Genomic DNA, 17,200 nt, shown 5'->3' on the forward strand with positions numbered 1-17,200 from the left:
CAGAAATAGTGTTTTATATCCCTAAAGAATTTCTTTCGTTTTTGGTACGACAACCCTTTTTCAAGGAATCCACATGCTAAATAGTTTGCAAAGTCTGCAAATCATGGAATTTTAGTTTTATCCATTTTCAAAAGGTATTCATCAAGAAAGTTATCTTGTATGGCCGATTCATTTAGAACTTCTAATTCAGGATTTTCAAGACGAGAAAGATGATCAACGGCGAGATTTTCTGCTCCTTTTTTATCTCGGATTTCAATATCGAATTCTTGTAAAAGTAAGATCCAACGGATTAATCGTGGTTTGGCATCTTGTTTTGAAAACAAATATTTAAGGGCAGAATGATCAGTATAGACCACCGTTTTAGCTAGAACGAGATATGAACGAAATTTGTCAAAAGCAAAGACAATAGCAAGGAGTTCTTTTTCAGTAGTTGTATAATTCATCTGTGCTCCTTGTAACATCTTACTAGCATAATATATAGGTTTGAATCGTTTATCAATTCTTTGACCTAAAACGGCTCCCACTGCAAAATCACTTGCATCGCACATAAGTTCAAATGGTAACTTCCAATTTGGAGTTATCATGATCGGCGCATTAGTGAGTTTTTCTTTAAGAATATTAAAAGATTTGATGCATTCATCCGAAAATATGAATGGAGCATCTTTTTCAAGGAGTTTATTCATTGGAGTGGCAATTTTAGAATAATCTTTTATGAAACGTCGGTAAAAATCGGCATGTCCTAGAAAACTCCTAACACCTCTAACATTGGTGGGATTTGGAAGTTTAGCAATTACATCTAGGGATGACAATGGATCGGATATGGATCGGGTGATGCCGTATCCATATCCATATCCATTTAATTTTTGTTCATTCGTATCCATATCCATATCCGTTTAGTTTCAGGTCATCCATCCATATCCATATCCAATGGATTTAGCGGGTTAATGATATCCAATGGATGTTAAAAAAAATGTTATAATATTTTCTAATATTTGATTAAAATAAAAACGTAGTATATCAAAAATAAATATGACATGACATAAGTAAAATCTATCCATAAGAATGCGTAATCCTTGTCGAAGATATAACAATTTTTTTTATTTTTACTATAAAACATAGATTATGAAAAATTAAATATGAAATTTGTAAGTTTATTTTATTAGATATACGTGTTTTATTATAATATATTATAGTTATTTCATTATGAGTTGGAAGAAAAATATAAATTTAACGGTAAATAAACTTGTAATAGTAAATATGTACGCATATATCTATATTTATATATTTGTATATGTATTTCGGGTGGTAATTGATATATCCATGGATGAAACTTTTTATCCATATCCATATTCATATCCGTATCCATATCCATTTAGGTTCATCCATATCCATCACAAACTGGGTGGATCGGGTGGATATCCATCGGATCGGGTGGCCATTGCCATCCTTAATTACATCTACTTTAGCTTTATCCACTTCAATTCCTTCACTTGAAATTTTATGACTAAGAACGATGCCTTTTTTAATCATGAAATGGCATTTTTCCCAATTAAGTACTAGATTTGATTTTTCGCATCTAATAAGCATTCGTTCAAGATTAACTAGATGTGTTTCAAAAGTATCACCGAAGACTGAAAAGTCATCCATGAAAACTTCCATGCATTCTTTTATCATGTCGTGAAAAATTGCCATCATGCACCTTTGAAAGGTTGCAGGGGCGTTGCAAAGTCCAAATGGCATGCGTTTATAAGCAAAAGTACCATATGGACACGTGAAAGTGGTTTTCTCTTGGTCCTCGGGTGCAATTGGAATTTGAAAGTATTCGGAGAAACCGTCAAGAAAACAATAGTAACTATTTTCGGCTAACCTTTCCAACATTTGATCAATAAAAGGTAATGGAAAGTGATCTTTTCGGGTGGCGTCATTTAATTTTCTATAATCAATACAAACACGCCATCCTGTTACAGTCCTAGTAGGAATAAGCTCATCATCATTTGTGATGACAGTGATGCCACCTTTCTTAGGTGCGCACTGTACTGGGCTTACCCATGGACTATCGGATATTGGATAAATTAAACCTGCATCAAGCAGTTTAATAATTTCTTTCTTAACAACATCTTGCATATTTGGATTTAATCTTCGTTGGCGTTGCACATATGTTTTATGATTTTCTTCCATAAGGATTTTATGTGTGCAATACGAAGGACTTATACCTTTAATGTCATGAATCTTCCATGCAATAGCTTGTTTATGAGCTTTTAGCACAGAAATGAGTTGAGATTTTTTATTTTTCATAAGAGAAGACGAGATTATTACAGGTAATTCAGATTTACCATGTAAATAAATGTATTCTAAATGGGTTGGAAGTGGTTTTAACTCTAATATCGGTGGTTCTTCTATTGATGATTTATATCGATATCTGTCTTCCTCTTTCAGTACTTGAAGTTCTTCTGTTGTTGGTTCGTATTCCTTAGCCATAAGTGTAGCTAATATTTCAGCTTCATCAATTGGTTCATCTCCTTCTCCTAAAGAACATTCTCTTGTTCCTTGTAATTCATGAAATTCTTGTAACAATTCTGCATGTGAATCTATAGTTTGAACATAATTACATGTATCATCTGCAGATTGCGGTTGTTGCATTGCTTTATCAACAGAAAAAGTAACACTCTCGTCCTCTATACTTAGGGTCAGTTTCTTACCAAACACGTCTATTATTGCTTTAGCCGTGTTTAAGAATGGTCTTCCTAATATGAGAGGAACTCGAGAATCTTATTCAACAAAATCTACTGGGAATACTAAAGTACCAACTTTAACTAGCATATTCTCCATTATCCCTCTATGATATTTTATTGATCGATTGGCTAGTTGTATGCTTATTCGTGTTGGTTTTAAATCTCCAAGGTCTAGTTTAGCGTATAATGAATACGACATTAAATTAATACTAGCACCTAAATCTGCCAATGCTTCTACTGAACTAAGACTACCCAGAAAACATGGAATTGTGAAACTTCATGGATCTGATAATTTTTCTGGTATCTTATTCAACAACACTGTAGAACAATTAGCATTCATTGTGACAGCTGAGAGTTCTTCCATTTTCCTTCTGTTTGTGATTAGATCTTTCAGAAATTTAGCATATCTTGGCATTCCTGGAATTACATCAATGAAAGAAAGATTGACATTTATTTGTTTAAACATATTCAAGAATTTAGATTGCTCGGCTTCAAGTATTTCTTTTCTCATTTTACTCGGGTATGGAAGTGGTGGTTGGTATGGTTTAACATAAGGTTTTGCCTTAACTGTGTTATCTTCATTAACCTTTTCAACTACCGGTTCTTTTTCCTTATCTTGTTCAGGTTGTGGTGCCTGTGAAGTAGGAATAGAGTAATTTTAAATTACTGATATTTTAGGTGGTTTAAGTGTTATACCACTTCTTGTGGTAATGGCTTTAGCTGTTTCATTTCGGGGATTAGCATTTGTATCACTAGGTAGACTCTCCAGTTTTCTTTCACCAATTAACCTTGCTAGGTTACTCACTTCTTGTTCCAGATTTTGGATTGAAGCTTGTTGATTTCTAAATGCTTGAGCATTTTGTTCATTAGTTTGTTTCTGAGATTTAACAAACTGTGTTTGAGATTCAACTAGCTTTAAAATCATGTCTTCTAAATTTGTCTTTTTCTCATCGGTTTGTAGTGGCTTATTAAAGTAACCAGGTCTTTGCTGATTGTAAGTATTGTTGGATACTTGTTGATTGCTAGGACCTTGTTGGTTGTTGTGTTGAGCATTTTGATTGTAAGGAACATTTCGATTGTAGTTTGGCCTTAACGGTTGATAATTATTTTGATAATTATTTCCCGGCCTTTGGTTTATGTATGAAACATTCTCTCTTTGTTCCATTGTTTGTTCAACACTGAGACAATCTTTTGTTAAATGTGATCCTCCACACTGCTCACAACTAATTCGTATTGCATGAATATCTTTAGACATCTTTTCCATTTTCTCTCGAAAGAATCTAGCTTTGCGGAAATGGAATCAAAATCGTGGCTAGAATCGGCTCTAGCCGCTTTAGATGAATGAAAGATATCTTTTTCTTGATACCACTCATGCGAGTGGGAGGCTGTATTATAAATAATCTTGTGAGCTTCGGTAGCGGTTTTCTTCATAATGGAACCACCAGCGGCTGTGTCGATGTCTTTTCTTGTAGCGACGTCGACTCCTTTATAAAATATTTGAACTATTTGAAAAGTGTCTAAACCATGTTGAGGACATCCTCTCAACATCTTTCCGAATCTTGTCCATGCCTCAAATAACGTTTCATTTGGCTTTTGTGCGAATGTGGCAATTTCTCCTTGAAGTCTCACGGCTTTAGATGCCGGAAAGAATCTTTGAAGAAATTTCTCAACTAAAACATCCCATGTATCAATCGCTCCTTCGGGTAACGATTCTAACCAATCTTTGGCTTCCCCCTTTAAAGTCCAGGGGAAAAACTTAAGATAAATAGTTTCATCCTCAACTTCTTGGATTTTAAATAGAGTACAAATCCTATTAAAAGTTCGAAGATGTTCATTTGGATCTTCTTTTGTTGTACCACTAAATTGGCACTGATTAGTGATCATGTGTAGGATTTGTCCTTTGATTTCAAAATCTGGCGCTCTAACATCTGGCTGATTAATGACATGACCTTGGCCCGTGCGTGTGGCTCTCATTCGGTCTTCCATACTTTGAGGTTCTGGATCTGCCATATTTTGAATAGATGAATCTGAATCAACAGAAGATTTTGATTTAACGGTTTCTTCCTCGATAACCTCCGTTTGAATAATTTGTGGTTCAGAACCTTCGAATTGTCCTTGAATATCTCCTGGTTGCTCAATCGTGAAGTCGGGTTCAAAAATGGATTATCGAAAATTTGAATTGGAGTATTTGTTCGACTAGAGGATGATTCTAAAGAAAAATCCACGGCGATAATATTGGCTAGATGTCCTGATCGAGTTACAGGTGGTGAACGTATAAAAGGTGGTGAACGTTTTGCTCGGTGCATTCACTGAATATCCTATTAGTTATAAAAATAAAAATTATATAAGTTATCAAATTAATAGATTTTTCTGATTTTACCCACGTTTCGAATAGCCAAAAGATGCAGCAGGTAGCAATGACCCTTTAAATCGGAAATCCACAACTCACCACTAACAAATCCAACTATTACTACGAATCAGAAAATTGGCTTCAATTAATTTAATTGCTTAAAATAATTTTTCTTCAAAATTTAAAGAAAATAAAAAAATCTATGTCGTAAAAACTAAAGCGAAGAAATGAAAAAGAAAAAGTACGTTGAAAAACAAGAAGTCGAAAAATAAACGTTGAAAAACAAACTAAAACTTAGAAACTAAAATTCTACATTTAAAGCTTAGCGTCTAAAAACATAAAACTAAAAGTTGCGACTAAAATCTAAAAAAATGTCTAAAGGAACTAAAAATGCAATTCTAAAAAGAAAATCGGCAATTACTTATAAGGTACTTAAATTTATTAAATACTAAAGTTCAAAGTGGTGTCGTAAAATTCTAAGGCTTTTAAAATCTAGTTCTAAGAAAAAGACCTTAAGGGAGAATTACGGCAAAACTTAAAAAACTAAACTTAAATTAAGGCAAAAAGAAACTAAAATTATAATTACGAGCAAAACGAATAAAAAGATACAAATAATAAGAGAAATATAAAAAAAATTGATAAAAATAAAATTTTATATAAAAATATTATTTTTATATTATTATTTAAAAAAAATATTAATCTATATAATTAATAATAATTAATAAACTTAATATTACTAATTAAATATTAAAATTAATAATAAGTTAAATAAATAAACCCTAATTATATTAATTATTATTATATATATTAACCTTAATTTCGATCAGTTAAGGATCAGACCAGTCCCATCTGTTCATGCGTTCGCATGAGTTTCATGCTATATGGCCATGCATTCGCATGGCCCAATTGTCCAGGTCTGTTATTGGGCTTCGAACAGCTCGGCCCGAATTCTTATTTATTTTATTTATTATTTGATTTTTTAATTTTCTTTACAAAATAAAAGATAAATAATTTATATAAAATAAAAATAAATTTATATTTTAAAAAATTAAAATAAAAACACTTTTTAATTTTATAAATAAAAATCTTAAAATATATATATATATATATATATATATATATATTTATGTTAAACACATATATAAGTAGATATCTTATATATGTGTTTAACATAAATAAATAAATATATATATATATATATATATATATATATATATATATATATATATATATATATATATATATATATATATATATATTTATATTTAAAACTTATATATAAATATGTTTTTACAAAAATAGATTAAAATATATAGCGTTCCGCTTTCGGTTCTCCCCGGCAGCGACGCCAAAAATACTTGATGTTGTGCAGGGCGTATATGAAATACTATTAGTTTTTAATACAAAATACTATTAAATACGATACAATTTACACAAGTTATTTATTTATTTATATACGGGATATACTTAAACCTTGCTACAACACTTATAGGTAGTGTACCTAATTGTAGAGTAGTTTATCTTTTAGTAAGTCCGGTTCGTTCCACAGGAAGGCCGATTGAAAACGTACTATATTTTTAAACTATTATATTCAAATATATATATATATATATATATATATATATATATATATATATATATATATATATATATATATATATATATATATATATATATATATATATATATATATATAATAAGTTTTATAAAAGGGGGGTTTTTACCGTTTAACGACCGGTTTGTCAATTTTTATATTTTTATCACAATCAAAACTTAATGCAAAATATTATATATAAAAATAACTTAATTTAAAGCGTAAAATAAATGACAGTAAATAAAATTATGTTAAATAAAATTGCGAGTATTTAAATGATGATAAATAAAATTACGAATATCAAAAGTACAATAATAAATAAAATTGCGATAGAATATGAAATAAAATAATTATGCTTATTTAAACTTCCGTAATCATGATGTTTGACGTTTTTATTTTAATTTGTTACCCTGGGTTAATTGTCCTTTGTCCTGGTGATAGTGCTCCAAATGAACATATATTTAGTAGCAATATCCTCCCAATATGTAAATTATTTAGTTGTAATTGTCCTATTTTAAGTTGTAATCGTTTATATTAAATAAGTGCGAAGATAAAAGGCGAAAACGAAGATTTGAAGACGCAAACGTCCAAAAAGCTCAAATGTACAAGATACAATCCAAGTGGTTCAATTTATTGATGAGAAACGTCTAAAAATGACAAGAGTACAAGTTACAAAACGCAAAGTACAAGATATTAAATTGTACGCAAGGACGTTCGAAAATTCGGAACCGGTACATGAGTCTACTTTCAACGCGCGACGCAACGGTGCAAAAATTACAAGTCAACTATGCACATAAATAAAATATAATATATAAATAATTCTTAAAAATTATATATATATTATATTATTATTTAATAACGTCGACAAGCAAAGATCCAAAATCATGTGAGCTGGATTTTCAAACTCCACGACTCGCGGAGTTTGTAGGCTTAAAACTCCACGACTCGCGGAGTTTGTAGGCTTAAAACTCCACGACTCGCGGAGCTGCAAAAATAAGAAATGCCTATAAAAGGCCATGCATTCTGCCGAGTTTACACACCAAAAATAATAATAATAATACTCCCTATGTAATAATAATATATATAATATATATATATATATAGTATAGGTTAGTTTTATATTAGATTAGTTTGGGTTAATGTAAAGGTTATTTTATGGGTTTTAAAGTTGGAGCTCTGTCCGTGTAACACTACGCGATAAATAATCAATGTAAGCTATGTTCTCCTTTTTAAATTAATGTCTTGTACTTAAGTTATTATTATGCTTATTTAAGACGAAGTAATCATGATGTTGGGCTAAAAATATTAAAATTGGGTAATTGAGCTTTGTACCATAATTGGGGTTTGGACAAAAGAACGACACTTGTGGAAATTAGACTATGTGCTATTAATGGGCTTTATATTTGTTTAACTAAATGATAGTTTGTTAATTTTAATATAAAGATTTACAATTGGACGTCCCTATAAATAACCATATACACTCGATTGGACACGATGGGCGGGGAATTTATATGTACGAATAATAGTTCATTTAACCGGATACGGGAATGGATTAATAGTCTATGGAATTATTAAAACAGGGGTGAAATTATGTACAAGGACACTTGGCATAATTGATAACAAAGTATTAAAACCTTGGGTTACACGCAGTTGATATCCTGGTGTAATTATTAAACAAAGTATTAAAACCTTGTTACAGTTTAAGTCCCCAATTAGTTGGAATATTTGACTTCGGGTATAAGGATAATTTGACGAGAACACTCGCACTTTATATTTATGACTGATAGACTGTTATGGACAAAAACCAGACGGACATATTAAATAATCCAGGACAAAGGACAATTAACCCATGGGCATAAAACTAAAAATCAACACGTCAAACATCATGATTACGGAAGTTTAAATAAGCATAATTCCTTTATTTTATATTTCATCGTACTTTTATTTACTATCATTTTATTTATTATCATTTAAATATTGTTATTTATTTTACGCACTTTAATTATTGTCATTTATCTTTACGCTTAAAATATAAAATCGACAAACCAGTCATTAAACGGTAAATCCCCCTTTTATATATTATTATATATATATTTAAATATTTTTGTACAAATATAATTGTTTAAAAATATAGTGTGCAATAAGCCCGCTCCCTGTGGAACGAACCGGACTTACTAAAAACTATACTACTCTACGATTAGGTACACTGCCTATAGTGTTGTAGCAAGGTTTAGGTATATCCATCTGTAAATAAATAATTAAAACTTGTGTAATTCGTAACATATTTCGTAGTAAAATTACTACTATTTTGTACCCCCTCGCTTTAACATCACCTGGATTATTTGATATGTCTATCTGGATTTTGTCCAAAATAGTCCATCAGTTATAATTATAAAGTGCGAGTGTCCTCGTCAAATTACCCTTATACCCGAAGTCAAATATTCTAACTAATTAGGGATCCAAACTGTAACAAGGTCTTAATACTTTATTAATAACTACACCAGGATATCGACTGTATGTAGTCCAAGGTCTTAATACTTTGTTATCAATTACACCAGTTATCACTGTATGTAATCCACCCCTGTTTTAATAAGTCCATTGATTATTAATCCATCCCCGTGTCCAGTCAAATGAACAATTATTAGTATATATAAATATCCCGCCCATCGTATCCAATAAGGCGTATGTGGTTACTTATAGATACGTCAAGTTGTAAATCTTTGTATTAAATTAACGAACTATCATTCAGTTAAACAAATATAAAGTCCATTAATAGTCAATAGTCCAATGTTCACAAATTTCGATCTTTTGTCCAAACCCTAATTATGGTCCAAAGCCCAATAACCCCGTCTTAATATTTAGTCCAACATCACAATTACTTCGGCTTAAATAAGCATAATAATAACTTAGTTACGAGATATTAATTTAAAAAGGAAGAACATAGCTTACAATGATTATTAATCGCGTAGCGTTACACGGACAGAGTTTCGACTTAAAAAGCCGTAAAACATTCGTTACAATAACTCAATTATTATTAAACTTAAATTAAACTTAAAATTATAAATATAAATATTATATATTGAAAATAAGAGAGAAAGAAAGAAAATATGGTGTAAATAATCGGGCAGAAAACGTGGCTATTTATAGGACTTGACCAGCCTTTGGTGCCCATGCGATCGCATGGAAATCCTTCTTCCTGGCCATGCGATCGCATGGCCAGCTGGTACTGCTCACTTTGATTTTTAAAACGTGAGCTGCTGAATTCTTTTAATATATAATATAATATATATAATTTTATATAATTATATATATATTATATTATATTCTTGTGCATAGTTGACTTGTAATTTTAGCTCCGTTGAGTTGTACGTTGTTACTCGGTTTATGTCTCGGTTCCGGATTTTCGAACGTCTTTTCGTATGCTTAGATATCTTATACTTTGCGTTCCGCGGCTTGTACTCTTATCAATATTTAGACGTTAATCATCAATAAATTGAACCAATTAGATTGTAACTTGTACGTTTGAGCTTTCTGGTCATTTGCGTCTTCAAATCGTCGTTTCAGTCTTCTGTCTTCTTATTTTATTAATTAAACAATTATCACTTGGAAATAGAACAATTGCAACTAAAAGCTTGTCTTTCTGGAAGGATAATGCTATGAAATATGTGTTTGTTTTTAGCATTATCAGTGCCAATAGATCTATCTTTAGGATTCGCGTCAATCAGTGGCGTTCACTAATTCTTAGGTTACCAAGCTAAAATAAGCAGGGGTGATATTCGGTATAACAATTCATTCGAGAAATGTTTTACTTGTGTCTATTGCGTCAAACATTTATAAAAGCATTTCATGTATTCTCAGCCCAAAAAAAATATATTGTAAAACATTTAAAAAGGGAGCAAATGAAACTCACGATACGATATTTTGTAGTAAAAATATGCATACGACGGAACTGAACAATGTAGGGTTGGCCTCGGATTCACGAACCTATATCATTAATATATATTAACACGTGTATTTGTAATCGAATAATTTATATATTATATCTTAAATTATATATTATATATTATATATATATATATATATATATATATATATATATATATATATATATATATATATATATATATATATATATATATATATATATATATATATATATATATATATAATATAACCAAATAAATATTAATCATTTTAAATGTATAATTTGTATATATATTTAAAATGATTAATATTTATTTAGTTATATTAATATATATATACATATATATATATATATATATATATATATATATATATATATATATATATATATATATATATATATATATATGATTAGTATTAAAAATACATAATTTGTTATATATGAATATTTATATAAAAAAATGTTAATATGTTTAATATATAATTATATGTAATATTATTATAAGTATATTTTTATATACATAATATTTATTTGTTATAAAAATAATAATAATGATAATAATAATAATGATATTAATAATTCATTTAAATCATAAATTAATTTTAATTTTAATCATTTTCATAGTACTTATAATAATAATCATAATTAATCATAATAACCATAATAATAATAATAATAATAGTAATAATAAGGATAATAAAAATGATAATAAAATATATAAAAATTATGATAATGACAATAATAATAATAATAATAAAATAAAAAGTTGAATTATTTTCATAATAAAAAAATAATAATTTTGATAATAATTCTTAGTACTAATATTACTTATTAATAATGATAATAATAATATTAAAAATAATACTTTTAATAATAATGATAATTCTAATAATGATAATAATAATAATAGTAGTAATGATAATAACTATAATAACTATAATAATAATAATACTTATATTAATAATAATAATGATAATAATATAATTTATATTAATGGTAATAATAATAATCATGATGTTAATATTAGTAACAATAATAATTAACATAACAATAATAACAATAATTAATAATAATAATAATAATAGTAATAATAATAATAATAATAATAATAATAATAATAATAATAATAATAATAATAATAATAATAATAATAATAATAATAATAATAATAATAATAATAATACCTTAAAATAGTTAACAAGCTTCCATAAAAAAAACTGTCATTGTCCAAATTCGAACTCGCGACCTCTCGTTTAACAAGCACGCCTTAAACCAATGAACTGCACTTTCGTTTTTGAATTAAAGCCCACGTTTAATTATTTTAACATGTTGATATATAAAGCCCAAATCAAAAACCCATTTAAACTTTTTGATCCATTAACAATGAATCTGTAATATGATCATAATATCACCATCATCATCACAACTTGATCATAACATCACCATCATCACCTTCACGTATGATTATCATCATCATACTCGTTACCATTATTATCAGTATACATCGTCGTCATTCAACATCATACCATCATCATCATGACATCATCATCGGTTACAACATCATCGTCTTTCACATGTATTATCATTGTCATCTTCACGTTATTATATCATAATCATTATACATCGTTGTCTTCATCATCTCTCTTTATTAACTTAATCATCGTTATCAAAATCATTTATCGTTATCTTAAATCATCATCATTGTCATTTATACCGTCACCATCTTAATCATCATTAATTTATCATATCGTCATCATCATTGTCACTATATTATTATCTTCAGTAAACCATTGGGTGGTTTGTACATACGCATGTTTCCAACTCCGTATTACATACAACAGATATACTGGAAACTTTATAAGTTATACGCCATAATTTCTAATCCCGAACAAATATGATAAAAGAGAGTAGTTACGGGCTGGTCACACGCTTGGCCTCATAATCATTCACAGCCGCCTTGTTTGCATCCTTTGCAAGTATACTGCAATGGAGTTTGACAGGAGGAAGAGATAGGTGATTTGCAATTTCTTTGTTCGTTTATGGTGACTACTTCCTCCATCTGTCTTCCCTTGACCCATTCAGTTTCGAAAGAAAAAAACAATAGCGGTAGCAGGAACCTTCGATGCTGGTCTTGTGGTGTTTCTTGCGAGAAAAAGAACAGCAGCAAAAAGAAAAAAAATGAGTAGTAGGAACAGTTCATAGGTGTTTTTGGTGGCGAAAAACAGCGCAGTCCAGCTACTGTAGCAGGTGGTGGTGGCTTGTGGTCGATTGGAAGAGAAATAGTGAACAAAACATGGTGGAGGTTGGCGGTTGTTACGGTAGGGGTGTTGCGATGGTCATGGAAAAGAAAGGTGGTGGATGGTGTATGTTGAGGAAGAAGAAGGCGGTGGTGGGTTTGGGTTGTGGTGTTCAACGGCTCTGGGGTGGCGGTTAAATGGGTTTGAAGTGGGTTTCAAGGAGGTGACTCTCGGTGGTCGTATACGAGTGTGGTGACTCACGAAGAAGAAGCAAAACTAGGAGATGGGTGTTTGGTTGAAAGCAGAAAGAAAGAAAGATAGGTGGTAAGGTATATGTGTTTTCATGTTTTGCATAAGTATATTTAGATATAGATATATACTACATAAGTTGGTTATTGGGAGAAAAAGGAGTCAATCATAAACAGAAATATGGAAGTAGCCATATGCAGTAGTGGTTTCATGATGTAACATGGTAGTCATATATAAATATATAAAATGGGATAGTGGATGGAATCAAACTAAAACAGTGAGCATCCATAACTTTTGGACTGATCTCGTCGACACCAATTTTTCGGATTAGATTCCGTGCTCCGTTGAAAATCAGTGGCGGATAAAAGTATTCGGAAAAATTCCAAATTTTTAATTTAAAGATATTTATTTATTTCAGTTATTAAATGTGAAAAACTAGTTATAAAAAGTTGATTGATTATTAGCGCTCAATCCCAAGTAAAATGTACGGAGTGCTAAAATTTATCAAATAGATTCTAAATATATTTTTAACAATGCTATAATTTATATAACTTATTTTCGGATCAACGTTTATTTTTAAACTCACATAAGTTCGTATTAGATCTATATTATCACTAACGAAATGTCAACCGAATATTACAATTATTAAATAGTTATATTCAATTTACTTTATATATATATAGATTCATTTTAATATTAAATTTTATTAAATTTTATATTATTTTACATATTTAATTCTAATAATTAAATCTTATATTATTTCAAATTATATTTCAAATTATTATATATATATATATTTACAAATAGTTGTTCGTGACTCGTCGGGAATAGTCGAAGGTTAACTGAATTAATGGAAACAGTTCAAAAATTTTGAGACTCAACTTAACAGACTTTGCTTATCGTGTCGAAAATATTAAATCATATCTAGAATTTGATTTAAAATAAGTCAAAATTTTCCGGGTCGTTACAATAAGGTACTCAGAGTTCTATTCTTACTGAGTCTTCACTTTATTTTTTCCACCTGAGAAAGATATAACCAAGTCAGTAATCATGTCTTGCTCAATTTCTAATCAAAAGCAACTAGACAAAACATCACCAAAATCAAACTGTCAGGTCACTCTTGTGGGTAACTTCTCACTCGTGTGAGTGACAACTCACTCGTGCGAGTAAGCTTAACCAAAACCACTATGAAACACTAACTCATTCGCACGGGTGATATCTCACTCGTGCGAGTGACTACTCACTCGTGCGAGTGACAACTCACTCGTGTGTGTGAACTTAACCCAACCCATCACAAAAACATTCATCCGTGCGGATGGTATCTACACTCGTGCGAGTGACTGGTCACTCGTACGAGTGACAGCTCACTCGTGCGAGTGATAACGAACAGCAGCACAATCACAATTCGAGTTCTAATGCCCAAATCTATCAATTTCGAAATTTTTCTAGTCGATTGATGGTTCACGAAGCTAGTATAGCATACATATAACAATTATCTAACAACAAAGAAGCTTAAAACACTTCAAACAACAAGATTTAAGCATCAAAATATATTTTTTAACTAATAAACCAAAAACTCTAGTTCTTACTAAATTAAAGCATGAAATCTGAATGCAAACATGATAATAAGCTCTAGATGATGCACAAATTCGAGCTATATTTCAATTTTAATGTAAAATAACAATAATTACCAGTTAAAATTGCAGTATAAATAGCTTAATAAAACTTGGAATAAAATAATATAATTATCAATTTCTTATAAAAATATAATAATTCATTCTTTGTAAAATATGCCAATATAATTCGCACTATTTATGAAAAAAAAATTAATTAACTAAACAACGGTCTAAATACATCCCAAATCACATTCACATAAATAAATAACAAACGTATATTCAAATATTAATTTACTTAAAATGAAATAAAAAAACCTTACATAATTGTACTAATTAATTAATATTTTGAACCACATTCAAAATACCATCAACAAAAATAATAAATAAATAAACAAATAAGCAACAACACATAATGAATCTGGATTTATCTTCTCCAATTTCACCAAAACTTCCCTTCAATTCATCAAACTTGAAACGGTGGGGTCCAGTTTTTCGAGTCCTCTTCGGCCCGAACCTTTCGATCATCTCGTCCACCTTCAACAAACGCGTAATACCTCAAGAAAAACGCAAGTGTCAAAACAAACCATTCCAAACAGAACATCAAAACACAAAGCCCACCCGACAATTTCAAAATATTCGCAGCAGCATCTTCTCTAACGTACGAATTCAACGACTTTAAAAAGTTATCAGTGGTTGTGAAAATCAATACTGAAATTGATCCTTGAAATATTGCTGTTAAGACTGTAGCAACCATGTGAAAAGCGTACCATTTGTTTGATCCTGCTGACACGGCGTTGCACCCAGAAATTGCACCCGCGATTGTGATGACGTGGAGGAGGACTAGTAGGGCCCCCACGAGAGACGGGATTAAGCTTAGCGAAAGAGTTAGGAATATGCAACTTGAAGCTGCTCCTAGTAAAATGTAGTTAGAAATTAAGAAACATTTGTGTGTTTTGTGGTGAGATTGAACATCACTTGTAAGACCCATTTTTGAGTTTTTTTTTTCTGTTCTTTTTGGGAGATTTTGGTGAGAATTTGATGTTGAAATTGTGAGATTTTGTGTGTGTTTAAATAGGATTTTGATTTGGATACAGACAAGGGGCGTATAGTGATGAGGTGGATAATAGAACGTCTGTTAACGGCTAGCTTATAACTACTTTTAGTGGTCTGGTTCAATATATTCAAATTGAAAGAACCAATAAAAGAGAGATGTGTTGTAGAAGATATAGGAGAGTAAGAGGTTGAAGAGAGGTGTGATGTATTTAATGTATATGTGTGTTTTTGTAACTTACATTATGCACATATATATAGTACAAATTTTACTATCCATATTTGACTAATTACCATCCATATTTAACTACTAAATTTACAACACTCCCCCTGAGATGGTAATTTTTTTAAAGAGCAATTAATACTACCTCGTTAAAAACCTTGCTAAAGAAAACCCAGTGGGATAAAACTTTAGTTAAGGGAAAAAGAGTGCAGCATAGAGTTGACTCCCCCCTCAAGTAGACAACGCTGAGTCGTCACATCTTTTGAACATGTCTCATGCCAATATTATGAACGTGCGTTCTGAAAATAGCAGTTGAAAGTGCTTTGGTGAAAAGGTCAGCAGAGTTTTTGCTGGACTGAACATATCTCATTTCAATCTGGTTTTTCTTAATGAGATTTTGAGTGTATGAGAAGAATCTAGGAGGTATGTGTTTTGTTCGGTCACTTTTGATATACCCTTCTTTCATCTGTGTTATGCAAGCTACATTATCTTCATAGATAGTTGTTGGACTTTTATCGCGTTCTAGTCCACAAGAATCAGTAATGAGTTGTGTCATTGATCTCAACCAAAAACATTCCCGAGTAGCTTCATGTAATGCAATCACTTCGGCATGATTTGATGATGTTGCAACAAGTGTTTGTTTTTGAGAACGCCATGATATTGCGGTACCTCCATTTAGGAATACATATCCATTTTGAGATTTAGTTTTTTGTGGATCAGATAAATAACCTGCATCTGCATAACCAACCAAATCTTGTTTCGATTCGTTAGAATAAAATAATCCTAAATCAGTAGTTTCTCGAAAGTATCGAAATATGTGTTTGATCCCATTCCAGTGTCTTTTGGTAGGAGCTGAGCTGAACCTTGCCAACAAATTAACTGCAAAAGAAATGTCAGGTCTTGTACAATTTGTAAGATACATAAGAGCTCCAATTGCACTAAGATATGGTACTTCTGGTCCCAGGATATCTTCATAATCTTCACAGGGACGAAATGGATCAGTGTCAACATTAAGTGATCTAACAACCATAGGAGTACTTAATGGTTTTGCCTTGTCTATATTAAAACAGTAACATCACCATCAGCCCGTAGTATGATATTGTCCGCTTTGAACACAAGCCGATCACCGACGGGCTACCCGCGCACGAGTACAATCCCGGATCGCACTTTTACCTCACGGATTTGCTTCTCGGGTAAACACCCTCAAAACGCGTCATACCAGAA

At 30.6% G+C, this 17,200-nt stretch overlaps 1 protein-coding gene and 1 non-coding gene across 2 annotated transcripts; one reads left to right on the plus strand and one right to left on the minus strand.

Moving 5' to 3' along the window:
- The first annotated feature begins 4,251 nt into the window (after window positions 1-4,251).
- LOC139878903 (small nucleolar RNA R71) lies at window positions 4,252-4,358 on the plus strand. Its single transcript, XR_011769765.1, has one exon. It is a non-coding gene; the product is annotated as a small nucleolar RNA R71 (small nucleolar RNA).
- A 10,808-nt stretch (window positions 4,359-15,166) lies between these two features.
- On the minus strand, window positions 15,167-15,699 carry LOC139874192 (uncharacterized). The gene has a single exon (XM_071861650.1). The coding sequence runs from the start codon at window positions 15,689-15,691 to the stop codon at window positions 15,167-15,169; it is 525 nt and encodes a 174-aa protein (XP_071717751.1). The 5' UTR covers window positions 15,692-15,699.
- Between the last annotated feature and the right edge of the window lie 1,501 nt (window positions 15,700-17,200).

The sequence above is a fragment of the Rutidosis leptorrhynchoides genome, chromosome 11 (genome assembly GCF_046630445.1).
Source record: "Rutidosis leptorrhynchoides isolate AG116_Rl617_1_P2 chromosome 11, CSIRO_AGI_Rlap_v1, whole genome shotgun sequence".
In the NCBI taxonomy this organism is placed as follows: Eukaryota; Viridiplantae; Streptophyta; class Magnoliopsida; order Asterales; family Asteraceae; genus Rutidosis; species Rutidosis leptorrhynchoides.

Bases quoted from the DNA above. Each gene is read 5' to 3' on its own strand.
- LOC139874192 (XM_071861650.1), bottom strand. From the start codon at position 15,691: ATGGGTCTTACAAGTGATGTTCAATCTCACCACAAAACACACAAATGT.